Source organism: Taudactylus pleione, unplaced genomic scaffold (genome assembly GCF_031769625.1).
Source record: "Taudactylus pleione unplaced genomic scaffold, aTauple2 ptg000278l, whole genome shotgun sequence".
Taxonomy (NCBI): Eukaryota; Metazoa; Chordata; class Amphibia; order Anura; family Myobatrachidae; genus Taudactylus; species Taudactylus pleione.
The window spans coordinates 4,771,265-4,791,009 of NW_028284680.1; the positions used below are offsets into that span (position 1 = coordinate 4,771,265).

General features: G+C 46.8%; 1 protein-coding gene across 1 annotated transcript in view; it reads left to right on the forward strand.

The window, feature by feature from the left end:
* HEPACAM (hepatic and glial cell adhesion molecule) overlaps positions 1-15,560 on the forward strand; it is a 136,690-nt gene extending 121,130 nt beyond the window's left edge. Inside the window, exon 7 of the mRNA XM_088481851.1 lies at positions 15,110-15,560. Within this exon, the coding sequence (XP_088337977.1) occupies positions 15,110-15,361 (252 nt within the window). The 3' untranslated portion in view covers positions 15,362-15,560. The remainder of the gene's footprint in view (positions 1-15,109) is intronic.
* Positions 15,561-19,745: the final 4,185 nt, after the last annotated feature.

Here is a 19,745-nt window from a genome sequence, read left to right on the forward strand (position 1 = left end):
GAGCACTGATAGTGAGGAGGGGAATGTCATACACACAGCCATGTTCTCAAAGAGTCACCTCTGATAGTCCCTGCATGGAGCACTGATAGTGAGGAGGGGAATGTCATACACACAGACATGTTCTCCAAGTGTCACCTCTTATAGTCACTGCATGGAGCACTGATAGTGAGGAGGGGAATGTCATACACACAGACATGTTCTCCAAGTGTCACCTCTTATAGTCACTGCATGGAGCACTGATAGTGAGGAGGGGAATGTCATACACACAGACATGTTCTCCAACTATCACCTCTTATAGTCACTGCATGGAGCACTGATAGTGAGGAGGGGAATGTCATACACACAGACATGTTCTCCAAGTGTCACCTCTAATAGTCACTGCATGGAGCACTGCTAGTGAGGAGGGGAATGTCATACATACAGACATGTTCTCCAAGTGTCACCTCTTATAGTCACTGCATGGAGCACTGCTAGTGAGGAGGCGAATGTCATACACACAGACATGTTCTCCAACAGTCACCTCTAATAGTCACTGCATGGAGCACTGATAGTGAGGAGGAGAATGTCATACACACAGACATGTTCTCCAACTATCACCTCTAATAGTCACTGCATGGAGCACTGATAGTGAGGAGGAGAATGTCATACACACAGACATGTTCTCCAACTATCACCTCTAATAGTCACTGCTTGGAGCACTGCTAGTGAGGAGGGGAATGTCATACACACAGACATGTTCTCCAAGTGTCACCTCTTATAGTCACTGCATGGAGCACTGAATGTGAGGAGGAGAATGTCATACACACAGACATGTTATCCAAGTGTCACCTCTTATAGTCACTGCATGGAGCACTGATAATGAGGAGGGGAATGTCATACACACAGACATGTTCTCCAACTATCACCTCTTATAGTCACTGCATGGAGCACTGATAGTGAGGAGGGGAATGTCATACACACAGACATGTTCTCCAAGTGTCACCTCTTATAGTCACTGCATGGAGCACTGCTAGTGAGGAGGGGAATGTCATACACACAGACATGTTCTCCAACTATCACCTCTTATAGTCACTGCATGGAGCACTGATAGTGAGGAGGGGAATGTCATACACACAGACATGTTCTCCAAGTGTCACCTTTATAGTCACTGCATGGAGCACTGATAGTGAGGAGGGGACTGTCATACACACAGACATGTTCTCCAAGTGTCACCTCTTATAGTCACTGCATGGAGCACTGCTAGTGAGGAGGGGAATGTCATACACACAGACATGTTCTCCAAGTGTCACCTCTAATAGTCACTGCATGGAGCACTGATAGTGAGGAGGAGAATGTCATACACACAGACATGTTCTCCAACTATCACCTCTAATAGTCACTGCATGGAGCACTGATAGTGAGGAGGGGAATGTCATACACACAGACATGTTCTCCAAGTGTCACCTCTTATAGTCACTGCATGGAGCACTGATAATGAGGAGGGGAATGTCATACACACAGACATGTTCTCCAACTATCACCTCTTATAGTCACTCCATGGAGCACTGATAGTGAGGAGGGGAATGTCATACACACAGACATGTTCTCCAAGTGTCACCTCTTATAGTCACTGCATGGAGCACTGCTAGTGAGGAGGGGAATGTCATACACACAGACATGTTCTCCAAGTGTCACCTCTAATAGTCACTGCATGGAGCACTGCTAGTGAGGAGGGGAATGTCATACACACAGACATGTTCTCCAAGTGTCACCTCTTATAGTCTCTGCATGGAGCACTGATAGTGAGGAGGGGACTGTCATACACACAGACATGTTCTCCAAGTGTCACCTCTTATAGTCACTGCATGGAGCACTGCTAGTGAGGAGGGGACTGTCATGCACACAGACATATTCTCCAAGTGTCACCTCTAATAGTCACTGCATGGAGCACTGCTAGTGAGGAGGGGAATGTCATGCACACAGACATGTTCTCCAAGTGTCACCTCTTATAGTCACTGCATGGAGCACTGATAGTGAGGAGGGGAATGTCATGCACACAGACATGTTCTCCAAGTGTCACCTCTTATAGTCACTGCATGGAGCACTGATAGTGAGGAGGGGAATGTCATACACACAGACATGTTCTCAAAGAGTCACCTCTTATAGTCACTGCATGGAGCACTGATAGTGAGGAGGGGAATGTCATACACACAGACATGTTCTCAAAGAGTCACCTCTTATAGTCACTGCATGGAGCACTGATAGTGAGGAGGGGAATGTCATACACACAGACATGTTCTCCAACAGTCACCTCTAATAGTCACTGCATGGAGCACTGATAGTGAGGAGGGGAATGTCATACACAGACATGTTCTCCAACTATCACCTCTTATAGTCACTGCATGGAGCACTGATAGTGAGGAGGGGAATGTCATACACACAGACATGTTCTCCAAGTGTCACCTCTTATAGTCACTGCATGGAGCACTGATAATGAGGAGGGGAATGTCATACACACAGACATGTTCTCCAACTATCACCTCTTATAGTCACTGCATGGAGCACTGATAGTGAGGAGGGGAATGTCATACACAGACATGTTCTCCAAGTGTCATCTCTTATAGTCACTGCATGGATCACTGCTAGTGAGGAGGGGAATGTAAAAAACACACAGACATGTTCTCCAAGAGTCACCTCTTATAGTCACTGCATGAAGCACTGATAGTGAGGAGGGGAATGTCATACACACAGACATGTTCTCCAAGTGTCACCTCTTATAGTCACTGCATGGAGCACTGATAGTGAGGAGGGGAATGTCATACACACAGACATGTTCTCAAAGAGTCACCTCTTATAGTCACTGCATGGAGCACTGATAGTGAGGAGGGGAATGTCATACACACAGACATGTTCTCAAAGAGTCACCTCTTATAGTCACTGCATGGAGCACTGATAGTGAGGAGGGGAATGTCATACACACAGACATGTTCTCAAAGAGTCACCTCTAATAGTCACTGCATGGAGCACTGATAGTGAGGAGGGGAATGTCATACACAGACATGTTCTCCAACTATCACCTCTTATAGTCACTGCATGGAGCACTGCTAGTGAGGAGGAGAATGTTATATACACAGACATGTTCTCCAAGTGTCACCTCTTATTGTCACAGCATGGAGCACTGATAGTGAGGAGGGGAATGTCATACACACAGACATGTTCTCCAAGTGTCACCTCTTATAGTCACTGCATGGAGCACTGATAATGAGGAGGGGAATGTCATTCACACAGACATGTTCTCCAACTATCACCTCTTATAGTCACTGCATGGAGCACTGATAGTGAGGAGGGGAATGTCATACACAGACATGTTCTCCAAGTGTCATCTCTTATAGTCACTGCATGGAGCACTGCTAGTGAGGAGGGGAATGTAAAAAACACACAGACATGTTCTCCAAGAGTCACCTCTTATAGTCACTGCATGAAGCACTGATAGTGAGGAGGGGAATGTCATACACACAGACATGTTCTCCAACAGTCACCTCTAATAGTCACTGCATAGAGCACTGATAGTGAGGAGGGGAATGTCATACACAGACATGTTCTCCAACTATCACCTCTTATAGTCACTGCATGGAGCACTGCTAGTGAGGAGGAGAATGTTATATACACAGACATGTTCTCCAAGTGTCACCTCTTATAGTCACTGCATGGAGCACTGATAATGAGGAGGGGAATGTCATACACACAGATATGTTCTCAAAGAGTCACCTCTTATAGTCACTGCATGGAGCACTGATAGTGAGGAGGGGAATGTCATACACACAGCCATGTTCTCAAAGAGTCACCTCTGATAGTCCCGGCATGGAGCACTGATAGTGAGGAGGGGAATGTCATACACACAGACATGTTCTCCAAGTGTCACCTCTTATAGTCACTGCATGGAGCACTGATAGTGAGGAGGGGAATGTCATACACACAGACATGTTCTCAAAGAGTCACCTCTTATAGTCACTGCATGGAGCACTGATAGTGAGGAGGGGAATGTCATACACACAGACATGTTCTCAAAGAGTCACCTCTTATAGTCACTGCATGGAGCACTGCTAGTGAGGAGGGGAATGTCAAACACACAGACATGTTCTCCAACTATCACCTCTAATAGTCACTGCACAGAGCACTGATAGTGAGGAGGGGAATGTCATACACAGACATGTTCTCCAACTATCACCTCTTATAGACACTGCATGGAGCACTGATAGTGAGGAGGGGACTGTCATACACACAGATATGTTCTCAAAGAGTCACCTCTTATAGTCACTGCATGGAGCACTGATAGTGAGGAGGGGAATGTCATACACACAGCCATGTTCTCAAAGAGTCACCTCTGATAGTCCCTGCATGGAGCACTGATAGTGAGGAGGGGAATGTCATACACACAGACATGTTCTCCAAGTGTCACCTCTTATAGTCACTGCATGGAGCACTGATAGTGAGGAGGGGAATGTCATACACAGACATGTTCTCCAAGTGTCATCTCTTATAGTCACTGCATGGAGCACTGATAGTGAGGAGGGGAATGTCATACACACATACATGTTCTCCAACTATCACCTCTTATAGTCACTGCATGGAGCACTGATAGTGAGGAGGGGAATGTCATACACACAGACATGTTCTCCAAGTGTCACCTCTAATAGTCACTGCATGGAGCACTGCTAGTGAGGAGGGGAATGTCATACACACAGACATGTTCTCCAAGTGTCACCTCTTATAGTCACTGCATGGAGCACTGCTAGTGAGGAGGCGAATGTCATACACACAGACATGTTCTCCAACAGTCACCTCTAATAGTCACTGCATGGAGCACTGATAGTGAGGAGGAGAATGTCATACACACAGACATGTTCTCCAACTATCACCTCTAATAGTCACTGCATGGAGCACTGATAGTGAGGAGGAGAATGTCATACACACAGACATGTTCTCCAACTATCACCTCTAATAGTCACTGCTTGGAGCACTGCTAGTGAGGAGGGGAATGTCATACACACAGACATGTTCTCCAAGTGTCACCTCTTATAGTCACTGCATGGAGCACTGAATGTGAGGAGGAGAATGTCATACACACAGACATGTTATCCAAGTGTCACCTCTTATAGTCACTGCATGGAGCACTGATAATGAGGAGGGGAATGTCATACACACAGACATGTTCTCCAACTATCACCTCTTATAGTCACTGCATGGAGCACTGATAGTGAGGAGGGGAATGTCATACACACAGACATGTTCTCCAAGTGTCACCTCTTATAGTCACTGCATGGAGCACTGCTAGTGAGGAGGGGAATGCCATACACACAGACATGTTCTCCAACTATCACCTCTTATAGTCACTGCATGGAGCACTGATAGTGAGGAGGGGACTGTCATACACACAGATATGTTCTCAAAGAGTCACCTCTTATAGTCACTGCATGGAGCACTGATAGTGAGGAGGGGAATGTCATACACACAGCCATGTTCTCAAAGAGTCACCTCTGATAGTCCCTGCATGGAGCACTGATAGTGAGGAGGGGAATGTCATACACACAGACATGTTCTCCAAGTGTCACCTCTTATAGTCACTGCATGGAGCACTGATAGTGAGGAGGGGAATGTCATACACAGACATGTTCTCCAAGTGTCATCTCTTATAGTCACTGCATGGAGCACTGATAGTGAGGAGGGGAATGTCATACACACATACATGTTCTCCAACTATCACCTCTTATAGTCACTGCATGGAGCACTGATAGTGAGGAGGGGAATGTCATACACACAGACATGTTCTCCAAGTGTCACCTCTAATAGTCACTGCATGGAGCACTGCTAGTGAGGAGGGGAATGTCATACACACAGACATGTTCTCCAAGTGTCACCTCTTATAGTCACTGCATGGAGCACTGCTAGTGAGGAGGCGAATGTCATACACACAGACATGTTCTCCAACAGTCACCTCTAATAGTCACTGCATGGAGCACTGATAGTGAGGAGGAGAATGTCATACACACAGACATGTTCTCCAACTATCACCTCTAATAGTCACTGCATGGAGCACTGATAGTGAGGAGGAGAATGTCATACACACAGACATGTTCTCCAACTATCACCTCTAATAGTCACTGCTTGGAGCACTGCTAGTGAGGAGGGGAATGTCATACACACAGACATGTTCTCCAAGTGTCACCTCTTATAGTCACTGCATGGAGCACTGAATGTGAGGAGGAGAATGTCATACACACAGACATGTTATCCAAGTGTCACCTCTTATAGTCACTGCATGGAGCACTGATAATGAGGAGGGGAATGTCATACACACAGACATGTTCTCCAACTATCACCTCTTATAGTCACTGCATGGAGCACTGATAGTGAGGAGGGGAATGTCATACACACAGACATGTTCTCCAAGTGTCACCTCTTATAGTCACTGCATGGAGCACTGCTAGTGAGGAGGGGAATGCCATACACACAGACATGTTCTCCAACTATCACCTCTTATAGTCACTGCATGGAGCACTGATAGTGAGGAGGGGAATGTCATACACACAGACATGTTCTCCAAGTGTCACCTCTTATAGTCACTGGATGGAGCACTGCTAGTGAGGAGGGGAATGTCATACACACAGACATGTTCTCCAAGTGTCACCTCTAATAGTCACTGCATGGAGCACTGCTAGTGAGGAGGGGAATGTCATACACACAGACATGTTCTCCGAGTGTCACCTCTTATAGTCTCTGCATGGAGCACTGCTAGTGAGGAGGGGAATGTCATACACACAGACATGTTCTCCAAGTGTCACCTCTTATAGTCACTGCATGGAGCACTGCTAGTGAGGAGGGGACTGTCATACACACAGACATGTTCTCCAAGTGTCACCTCTAATAGTCACTGCATGGAGCACTGCTAGTGAGGAGGGGAATGTCATGCACACAGACATGTTCTCCAAGTGTCACCTCTTATAGTCACTGCATGGAGCACTGATAGTGAGGAGGGGAATGCCATGCACACAGACATGTTCTCCAAGTGTCACCTCTTATAGTCACTGCATGGAGCACTGATAGTGAGGAGGGGAATGTCATACACACAGACATGTTCTCAAAGAGTCACCTCTTATAGTCACTGCATGGAGCACTGATAGTGAGGAGGGGAATGTCATACACACAGACATGTTCTCAAAGAGTCACCTCTTATAGTCACTGCATGGAGCACTGATAGTGAGGAGGGGAATGTCATACACACAGACATGTTCTCCAACAGTCACCTCTAATAGTCACTGCATGGAGCACTGATAGTGAGGAGGGGAATGTCATACACAGACATGTTCTCCAACTATCACCTCTTATAGTCACTGCATGGAGCACTGCTAGTGAGGAGGAGAATGTTATATACACAGACATGTTCTCCAAGTGTCACCTCTTATTGTCACCGCATGGAGCACTGATAGTGAGGTGGGGACTGTCATACACACAGACATGTTCTCCAACTATCACCTCTTATAGTCACTGCATGGAGCACTGATAGTGAGGAGGGGAATGTCATACACACAGACATGTTCTCCAAGTGTCACCTCTTATAGTCACTGCATGGAGCACTGATAATGAGGAGGGGAATGTCATACACACAGACATGTTCTCCAACTATCACCTCTTATAGTCACTGCATGGAGCACTGATAGTGAGGAGGAGAATGTCATACACAGACATGTTCTCCAAGTGTCACCTCTTATAGTCACTGCATGGAGCACTGCTAGTGAGGAGGGGAATGTAAAAAACACACAGACATGTTCTCCAAGAGTCACCTCTTATAGTCACTGCATGAAGCACTGATAGTGAGGAGGGGAATGTCATACACACAGACATGTTCTCCAACAGTCACCTCTAATAGTCACTGCATGGAGCACTGATAGTGAGGAGGGGAATGTCATACACAGACATGTTCTCCAACTATCACCTCTTATAGTCACTGCATGGAGCACTGCTAGTGAGGAGGAGAATGTTATATACACAGACATGTTCTCCAAGTGTCACCTCTTATTGTCACAGCATGGAGCACTGATAGTGAGGTGGGGACTGTCATACACACAGACATGTTCTCCAAGAGTCACCTCTTATAGTCACTGCATGGAGCACTGATAGTGAGGAGGGGAATGTCATACACACAGACATGTTCTCCAAGTGTCACCTCTTATAGTCACTGCATGGAGCACTGATAATGAGGAGGGGAATGTCATACACACAGACATGTTCTCCAACTATCACCTCTTATAGTCACTGCATGGAGCACTGCTAGTGAGGAGGGGAATGTCATACACACAGACATGTTCTCCAAGTGTCACCTCTAATAGTCACTGCATGGAGCACTGCTAGTGAGGAGGGGAATGTCATACACACAGACATGTTCTCCAAGTGTCACCTCTTATAGTCACTGCATGGAGCACTGCTAGTGAGGAGGGGAATGTCATACACACAGACATGTTCTCCAACTGTCACCTCTTATAGTCACTGCATGGAGCACTGATAGTGAGGAGGGGAATGTCATACACACAGACATGTTCTCCAAGTGTCACCTCTTATAGTCACTGCATGGAGCACTGATAATGAGGAGGGGAATGTCATACACACAGACATGTTCTCCAACTATCACCTCTTATAGTCACTGCATGGAGCACTGATAGTGAGGAGGGGAATGTCATACACAGACATGTTCTCCAAGTGTCACCTCTTATAGTCACTGCATGGAGCACTGATAGTGAGGAGGGGAATGTCATACACAGACATGTTCTCCAACTATCACCTCTTATAGTCACTGCATGGAGCACTGCTAGTGAGGAGGGGAATGTCAAACACACAGACATGTTCTCCAAGAGTCACCTCTTATAGTCACTGCATGGAGCACTGCTAGTGAGGAGGGGAATGTCATATACACAGACATGTTCTCCAAGTGTCACCTCTAATAGTCACTGCATGGAGCACTGCTAGTGAGGAGGGGAATGTCATACACACAGACATGTTCTCCAACTATCACCTCTTATAGTCACTGCATGGAGCACTGATAGTGAGGAGGGGAATGTCATACACACAGACATGTTCTCCAAGTGTCACCTCTTATAGTCACTGCATGGAGCACTGCTAGTGAGGAGGGGAATGTCATACACACAGACATGTTCTCCAACTATCACCTCTTATAGTCACTGCATGGAGCACTGATAGTGAGGAGGGGAATGTCAAACACACAGACATGTTCTCCAAGTGTCACCTCTAATAGTCACTGCATGGAGCACTGCTAGTGAGGAGGGGAATGTCATACACACAGACATGTTCTCCAAGTGTCACCTCTAATAGTCACTGCATGGAGCACTGCTAGTGAGGAGGGGAATGTCATACACACAGACATGTTCTCCAAGAGTCACCTCTTATATTCACTGCATGGAGCACTGCTAGTGAGGAGGGGAATGTCATACACACAGACATGTTCTCCAAGTGTCACCTCTAATAGTCACTGCATGGAACACTGATAGTGAGGAGGGGAATGTCATACACACAGACATGTTCTCCAAGTGTCACCTCTAATAGTCACTGCATGGAGCACTGCTAGTGAGGAGAGGAATGTCATACACACAGACATGTTCTCCAAGTGTCACCTCTAATAGTCACTGCATGGAGCACTGATAGTGAGGAGGGGAATGTCAAACACACAGACATGTTCTCCAAGTGTCACCTCTAATAGTCACTGCATGGAGCACTGCTAGTGAGGAGGGGAATGTCATACACACAGACATGTTCTCCAAGTGTCACCTCTTATAGTCACTGCATGGAGCACTGATAGTGAGGAGGGGAATGTCATACACACAGACATGTTCTCAAAGAGTCACCTCTTATAGTCACTGCATGGAGCACTGATAGTGAGGAGGGGAATGTCATACACACAGACATGTTCTCCAACTGTCACCTCTTATAGTCACTGCATGGAGCACTGATAGTGAGGAGGGGAATGTCATACACAGACATGTTCTCCAAGTGTCACCTCTTATAGTCACTGCATGGAGCACTGCTAGTGAGGAGGGGAATGTCAAACACACAGACATGTTCTCCAAGAGTCACCTCTTATAGTCACTGCATGGAGCACTGCTAGTGAGGAGGGGAATGTCATATACACAGACATGTTCTCCAAGTGTCACCTCTAATAGTCACTGCATGGAGCACTGCTAGTGAGGAGGGGACTGTCATGCAAACAGACATGTTCTCCAAGTGTCACCTCTTATAGTCACTGCATGGAGCACTGCTAGTGAGGAGGGGAATGTCATACACACAGACATGTTCTCCAAGTGTCACCTCTAATAGTCACTGCATGGAGCACTGATAGTGAGGAGGGGAATGTCAAACACACAGACATGTTCTCCAAGTGTCACCTCTAATAGTCACTGCATGGAGCACTGCTAGTGAGGAGGGGAATGTCATACACACAGACATGTTCTCCAACTATCACCTCTTATAGTCACTGCATGGAGCACTGATAGTGAGGAGGGGAATGTCATACACACAGACATGTTCTCCAAGTGTCACCTCTTATAGTCACTGCATGGAGCACTGATAGTGAGGAGGGGACTGTCATACACACAGACATGTTCTCCAAGTGTCACCTCTAATAGTCACTGCATGGAGCACTGCTAGTGAGGAGGGGAATGTCATACACACAGACATGTTCTCCAAGTGTCACCTCTTATAGTCACTGCATGGAGCACTGATACTGAGGAGGGGACTGTCATGCAAACAGACATGTTCTCCAAGTGATAGTCACTGCATGGAGCACTGATAGTGAGGAGGGGAATGTCATACACACAGACATGTTCTCAAAGAGTCACCTCTTATAGTCACTGCATGGAGCACTGATAGTGAGGAGGGGAATGTCATACACAGACATGTTCTCCAAGTGTCACCTCTTATAGTCACTGCATGGAGCACTGCTAGTGAGGAGGGGAATGTCAAACACACAGACATGTTCTCCAAGAGTCACCTCTTATAGTCACTGCATGGAGCACTGCTAGTGAGGAGGGGAATGTCATACACACAGACATGTTCTCCAAGTGTCACCTCTTATAGTCACTGCATGGAGCACTGCTAGTGAGGAGGGGAATGTCATACACACAGACATGTTCTCCAAGAGTCACCTCTAATAGTCACTGCATGGAGCACTGCTAGTGAGGAAGGGAATGTCATACACAGACATGTTCTCCAACTATCACCTCTTATAGTCACTGCATGGAGCACTGCTAGTGAGGAGGAGAATGTTATATACACAGACATGTTCTCCAAGTGTCACCTCTTATTGTCACAGCATGGAGCACTGATAGTGAGGAGGGGAATGTCAAACACACAGACATGTTCTCCAACTATCACCTCTTATAGTCACTGCATGGAGCACTGATAGTGAGGAGGGGAATGTCATACAGACAGACATGTTCTCCAAGTGTCACCTCTTATAGTCACTGCATGGAGCACTGATAATGAGGAGGGAAATGTCATACACACAGACATGTTCTCCAACTATCACCTTTTATAGTCACTGCATGGAGCACTGATAGTGAGGAGGGGAATGTCATACACAGACATGTTCTCCAAGTGTCACCTCTTATAGTCACTGCATGGAGCACTGCTAGTGAGGAGGGGAATGTCAAACACACAGACATGTTCTCCAAGAGTCACCTCTTATAGTCACTGCATGGAGCACTGCTAGTGAGGAGGGGAATGTCATACACACACAGACATGTTCTCCAAATGTTACCTCTTATAGTCACTGCATGGAGCACTGCTAGTGAGGAGGGGAATGTCATACACACAGACATGTTCTCCAAGAGTCACCTCTAATAGTCACTGCATGGAGCACTGAATGTGAGGAGGAGAATGTCATACACACAGACATGTTCTCCAACTATCACCTCTTATAGTCACTGCATGGAGCACTGATAGTGAGGAGGGGAATGTCATACACACAGACATGTTCTCCAAGTGTCACCTCTAATAGTCACTGCATAGAGCACTGATAGTGAGGAGGAGAATGTCATACACACAGACATGTTCTCCAAGTGTCACCTCTAATAGTCACTGCATGGAGCACTGATAGTGAGGAGGAGAATGTCATACACACAGACATGTTCTCCAAGTGTCACCTCTTATAGTCACTGCATGGAGCACTGCTAGTGAGGAGGGGAATGTCATACACACAGACATGCTCTCCAAGAGTCACCTCTTATAGTCACTGCATGGAGCACTGATAGTGAGGAGGGGAATGTCATACACACAGACATGTTCTCCAAGTGTCACCTCTAATAGTCACTGAAAGAAACACTGCTAAAGAGGAGGGGAATGTTATACATGCATATATAATCTCCAAATATCACCTCTAATAGTCACTGCATGGAGCCAGGGGCACCGAGAGTGGGGGGGGGGGGAGTGGGTAAAGATTACCCGGGCCCGGGCTTCCTGAGGGGCCCGGCAGGGGGCCCGGGTCCGGCGCCGCTCCCCCTCCCTCACAGCAGCCCAGCACACAGCAGTCTCCTAAGCCTGTGGGGGGAGCGATCACACTGATCGCGCCCCCCCTGGCTTTGCACCGGGCTGAGGGGGCTCAGAGCGCCCCCTCCCCAGCGCGCAGCGCCGCTTTGCGGCGCTGCATATCTTTTTTTTCTTTCGGGCAGGGGGCGTGGACACGCCTCCCGCGATTAGGTCACGCCCCCTATTACCCGGGCCCGCCGCAGCTCTCAGCGGGCCTGCATGGAGCACTGATAGTGAGGAGGGGATTGTCATACACACAGACATGTTCTCCAAGTGTCACCTCTTATAGTCACTGCATGGAGCACTGCTAGAGAGGAGGGGACTGTCATACACACAGACATGTTCTCCAACTATCACCTCTAATAGTCACTACATGGAGCACTGATAGTGAGGAGGGGACTGTCATACACACAGACATGTTCTCCAAGAGTCACCTCTAATAGTCACTGCATGGAGCACTGATAGTGAGGAGGGGAATGTCATACACACAGACATGTTCTCCAACTATCACCTCTTATAGTCACTGTATGGAGGACTGATAGTGAGGAGGGGAATGTCATACACACAGACATGTTCTCCAACTATCACCTCTTATAGTCACTGCATGGAGCACTGCTAGTGAGGAGGGGAATGGCATACACACAGACTTGTTCTCCAACTATCACCTTTTATAGTCACTGCATGGAGCACTGATAGTGAGGAGGGGAATGTCATGCACACAGACATGTTCTCCAAGAGTCACCTCTTATAGTCACTGCATGGAGCACTGATAGTGAGGAGGGGAATGTCATACACACAGATATGTTCTCCAAGAGTCACCTCTAATAGCCACTGCATGGAGCACTGCTAGTGAGGAGGAGAATGTCATACACACAGACATGTTCTCCAAGTGTCACCTCTTATAGTCACTGCATGGAGCACTGCTAGTGAGGAAGGGAATGTCATACACACAGATATGTTCTCCAAGTGTCACCTCTAATAGTGACTGCATGGAGCGCTGATAGTGAGGAGGGGAATGTCATACACACAGACATGTTCTCCAACTATCACCTCTTATAGTCACTGCATGGAGCACTGATAGTGAGGAGGGGAATGTCATACACACAGACATGTTCTCCAAGTGTCACCTCTAATAGTCACTGCATGGAGCACTGATAGTGAGGAGGGGAATGTCATACACACAGACATGTTCTCCAAGAGTCACCTCTTATAGTCACTGCATGGAGCACTGATAGTGAGGAGGGGAATGTCATACACACAGACATGTTCTCCAAGTGTCACCTCTAATAGTCACTGCATGGAGCACTGATAGTGAGGAGGGGAATGTCATACACACAGACATGTTCTCCAAGTGTCACCTCTAATAGTCACTGCATGGAGCACTGATAGTGAGGAGGGGAATGTCATACACACAGACATGTTCTCCAACTTTCACCTCTTATAGTCACTGCATGGAGCACTGATAGTGAGGAGGAGAATGTCATACACAGACATGTTCTCCAACTATCACCTCTTATAGTCACTGCATGGAGCACTGCTAGTGAGGAGGGGAATGTCATACACACAGACATGTTCTCCAAGTGTCACCTCTAATAGTCACTGCATGGAGCACTCATAGTGAGGAGGGGAATGTCAGACACAGACATGTTCTCCAACTATCACCTCTTATAGACACTGCATGGAGCACTGATAGTGAGGAGGGGACTGTCATACACACAGACATGTTCTCCAAGTGTCACCTCTTATAGTCACTGCATGGAGCACTGATAATGAGGAGGGGAATGTCATACACACAGACATGTTCTCAAAGAGTCACCTCTTATAGTCACTGCATGGAGCACTGATAGTGAGGAGGGGAATGTCATACACAGACATGTTCTCAAAGAGTCACCTCTGATAGTCACTGCATGGAGCACTGATAGTGAGGAGGGGAATGTCATACACACAGACATGTTCTCCAAGTGTCACCTCTTATAGTCACTGCATGGAGCACTGATAGTGAGGAGGAGAATGTCATACACAGACATGTTCTCCAACTATCACCTCTTACAGTCACTGCATGGAGCACTGATAGTGAGGAGGGGAATGTCATACACAGACATGTTCTCCAAGTGTCACCTCTAATAGTCACTGCATGGAGCACTGATAGTGAGGAGGGGACTGTCTGTGGTACTGTGAGAAAAGATTGGGACCAATGATTACATATAAATTTAGACTCCTGAGAGCTGTGTATCCCACATTACAGATCCCATATATACTTTTGTTGGTTCATCAGTTGATCTGATAATACTCTGAGCACATGAGGCTGGAGAAATGGTCAGCGCCTCCAACGGGTCTATCCCACCACTTCTCAGTAATGAGACTGGTGTTACATGGAAGACTCTTGCAGTTGTGTTCCCGATCATAGCCCAGCCATGCACCAGCCATGTAGTAGCAGTGTAGCCAGGCAGACGGAGGAGGGGATGAGGATGAATGATGATTGCCAGAAGTCGGATATATTGCTGTGAATGTGATGCTTTGGTTTCTATTCTATCATTAGGAATCCACCGAAGCAGAAGAAGACTCCCCTACAGAATCCAGGACGGCATCCGATGCTTCGGGGTCTCCCACTTATACAGGCACAGCCCCATCAAGCCGGCCTACCATTCACAAGTACCAGCACTCCCCTGTAAGGTCACTGCCAGCCAATAAAGAGCACGGATCATCACCCACGTCTGTGGGACCCCGAAGTACAGTCCGCTCTATCCGGGCAGCCGGTGTGCACATGATCCAAGAGCAGGAAGGAGAGTAAGACCCGAAATCTGGAAGAACCGACCCCATGGGACAGGAACTGTACTCATCGTACAATCACTGTGATCCGGCCACGCACTTACTAAAGATTAGGGTAACTGCGCAACTCTTTATCCTAGGGCATATAATATATACTGTATATCACTGTCTTGTAACTAGGATGGTCTGTCTAGTTCTATAGAATAAAGTGACCTCTAGCAGTGGACAAATCACTGCAGGAAACAATGTATGTGACCTTGGGTAGCATGCTTGATTTTGTCTGCAGAACCCCCACATAAAGCACACGTGTGTTTATGGAACATACCGTGACGATTAGTCTACAAGAATGTAGTATTAGCAGCAGGGAGAGTGAGGTTATATTACCACTTTATAAGTCCCCGGGAAGGTCTCAGCCCTTACACGCAAAAATTGCCTATTCCTGCCGATATGGGCACCGCGCTCGTGTGGTGTAAGCCAGGCATACGTCACAGTCATATCCCACTTTTGCCCGTGTTGTAAACCATTTATTTTATGTGTGACAGACGCCTTTTTATATATTAGGCAAACTACAAAAACCCCTCTAACACAGCAGAAATGACTCCCGCACTCACAAACCATTTCACAACATAAGAAAAATTGCTTTAACAGGGTCAGCAAAGCATCATCTAGGCACCAATAATACAGGGTTACGGGGTGTTACACTTCTTATTGGCCCCAAAGTTTTGTCACCAGATACTGAATGGTGAATGTTTTTGCAGGTTGTTTCTGACCTAAAGCTGCTGAATAAATTGCGTGTGGCAGGCCTTCATCCATTTCCAGTACGTCTGGACAATAAATACACATTGTCCAGCTGTGTACCGGTTCATATCGGCGCATAACACACAGACACGATGAATGTGGACGCCGTAATACACAACACCACTGTCAGAAGCAGCAATACCTACTCACTAGCTGTATCGGCTCCAGAGGGGGGGCTCAGCGCAGCCCAAAATTCAAATAGGGGAACCGCACCAACTGCCACTCTCACTGGTTATATCCTCACTGTTATATTCTCACTGGTTATATCCTCACTGGTTATATTCTCACTGGTTATATCCTCACTGGTTATATCCTCACTGTTATATCCTCACTGGTTATATCCCCACTGGTTATATCCCCACTGGTTATATCCTCACTGGTTATATCCTCACTGGTTATATCCCCACTGGTTATATCCTCACTGGTTATATCCTCACTGGTTATATCCTCACTGGTTATATCCCCACTGGTTATATCCCCACTGGTTGTATCCTCACTGGCTATATCCTCACTGGTTATATCCTGACTGGTTATATCCTGACTGGTTATATCCTGACTGGTTATATCCTCACTGGTTATATCCTCACTGGCTATATCCTCACTGTTATATCCTCACTGGTTATATCCTCACTGGCTATATCCTAACTGCCATCCTCACTGGTTATATCCTGACTGGTTATATCCTGACTGGTTATATCCTGACTGGTTATATCCTGACTGGTCATATCCTCACTGGTTATATCCTGACTGGTTATATCCTCACTGGTTATATCCTCACTGGTTATAGCCTCACTGGTTATATCCTCACTGGCTATATCCTCACTGGTTATATCCTCACTGGGTATATTCTAACTGCCATCCTCACTGGTTATATCCTGACTGGCATCCACACTGGTTATATCCTCACTGGTTATATCCTCACTGGTTATATCCTGACTGGTATCCTCACTGGTTATATCCTGACTGGCATCCTCACTGGTTATATCCTGACTGGCATCCTCACTGGTTATATCCTGACTGGCATCCTCACTGGTTATATCCTGACTGGCATCCACACTGGTTATATCCTGACTGGTATCCTCACTGGTTATATCCTGACTGGTATCCTCACTGGTTATATCCTGACTGGCATCCTCACTGGTTATATCCTCACTGGTTATATCCTGACTGGCATCCTCACTGGTTATATCCTGACTGGCATCCTCACTGGTTATATCCTGACTGGTATCCTCACTGGTTATATCCTGACTGGTATCCTCACTGGTTATATCCTGACTGGCATCCTCACTGGTTATATCCTGACTGGCATCCACACTGGTTATATCCTGACTGGTTATATCCTGACTGGTTATATCCTGACTGGTTATATCCTGACTGGTTATATCCTGACTGGTTATATCCTCACTGGTTATATCCTCACTGGTTATATCCTCACTGGTTATATCCTCACTGGTTATATCCTCACTGGCTATATCCCGACTGGTTATATCCTCACTGGTTATATCCTGACTGGTATCCTCACTGGTTATATCCTGACTGGTATCCTCACTGGTTATATCCTGACTGGTATCCTGACTGGTATCCTGACTGGTATCCTCACTGGTTATATCCTGACTGGTATCCTCACTGGTTATATCCTGACTGGCATCCTCACTGGTTATATCATGACTGGTTGTATCCTCACTGGTTATATCCTCATTGGTTATTATTTATTATTATTATTATTATTATCCTTTATTTATATGGCGCCACAAGTGTTCCGCAGCGCCGTACATAGAACATAGAACTAATAGGTGAACAAGAAACAAGTAACTTACAGTACAGGACAAGGACACAACTTATATACATTGCTGAAATAGTGATTAAAGCACTCACAATAAGCTGCCGGGAATTGGCGGTCCCGTGTTAGGTGCTCTAATGGGGAGTAGAGAGTAGAAGAAAATGTAAAGAGAAGCACATGAAGGAAGAGGTCCCTGCTCGTGAGAGCTTACATTCTAAGGGGAAGGGCAGACAGACAGGCGTGACACAGAAGGGGAGGGCAGACAGACAGGCGTGACACAGAAGGGGAGGGGCAGATAGACAGGCGTGACACAGAAGGGGAAGATGGGAAGGAAAGAGCATGAGGTGGGTTAGGATGAGTGCTGGAAGGCCTTGATGAAGTAGTGGGTCTTGAGAGCCCGTTTGAAGATTTGTAGAGAGGTGGAGAGTCTGATGGGGAGAGGGAGAGCATTCCAAAGGTAGGGAGCAGCACGGGCAAAATCTCGGATGCGGGAGTGGGAGGAAGTAATCAGTTGGCAAGAGAGGCGGCATGCATTAGTTGAGCGAAGTGGGCGGGCGGGAGTGTGAAGGGAGAGAAGGTCAGAAATGTATGCGGGAGAGGATTTGGTGAGGGCTTTGTAGGCGAATGTAAGAACCTTGAATTGGCATCTGAAGGGGAAGGGGAGCCAGTGTAGGGCTTGAAGGAGAGGGGAAGCAGATGTAGAACGTCTGGAGAGGAAGATGAGCCGAGCAGCAGCATTAAGAACCGATTGTAGTGGAGAGAGGTGAGAGACTGGGAGGCCATGAGGAGAAGGTTACAGTAGTCCAATCTGGATATGACCAGTGAGTGGATGAGGGTTTTAGTGGCATCCTGGGCAAGGAAGGGTCTAATCCTGGAGATATTTTTTAGGTGAAAACGGCAGGACTGCGAGAGGTGCTGAATGTGCGGTTTAAACGAGAGGGAGGAGTCTAGGATAACTCCAAGACAGCGCACTTTGGGGCTAGAGGAGATAGTTGTGCCATCAATAGATAATGAAATTGTGGAAAGTGATGTAGTGGAAGAGGGTGGGAAGATAATCAGCTCAGTCTTAGACATGTTAAGTTTAAGAAAGCGCTGGGACATCCACAAAGAGACAGCAGAGAGACAGTTGGAGATACGGTTAAGGAGCTCAGGGGTGAGCAGGTAAATTTGAGTATCATCTGCATAGAGATGATATTGGAGGTCAAAGGAGTTAATGAGTTCACCCAAAGAGGATGTATATAGGGAGAAAAGGAGAGGTCCAAGAACAGAACCTTGGGGAACTCCTACCTTTAGTGGAAGTGGAGGGGAAGAGGAGACATGAGAGGACACAGTGAAGGAACGATCAGAGAGGTAGGAGGAAAGCCAGGAGAGGGCAGTGTCATGTAGACTGAGAGAGTAAAGGATTTGCAGGAGGAGAGGGTGGTCTACAGTGTCAAATGCAGCAGAGAGGTCAAGGAGAATGAGCAGAGAGTAGTGGCCCTTGGATTTGGCAGCAAGGAGGTCGTTGCTGACTTTCGTGAGGGCAGTTTCAGTGGAGTGGAGAGATCGGAAGCCAGATTGAAATGAGTCAAGGAGGGAGTGGGAAGAAAGAAAGGTGGTAAGGCGGTTGTAGACAATACGCTCAAGGAGTTTGGAAGCAAAAGGGAGAAGTGAGATGGGTCGATAGTTGGAAAGTATGTTAGGATCAAGGGTAGGTTTTTTAAGAATGGGGGAGACAAGAGCATGTTTGAATGCAGAAGGGACAGTGCCAGATGATAGGGAGAGATTAAGGAGGTGAGCCAGATGGGAACAGGCAGAAGGAGACAGGTGGGAGAGGAGACGGGAAGGG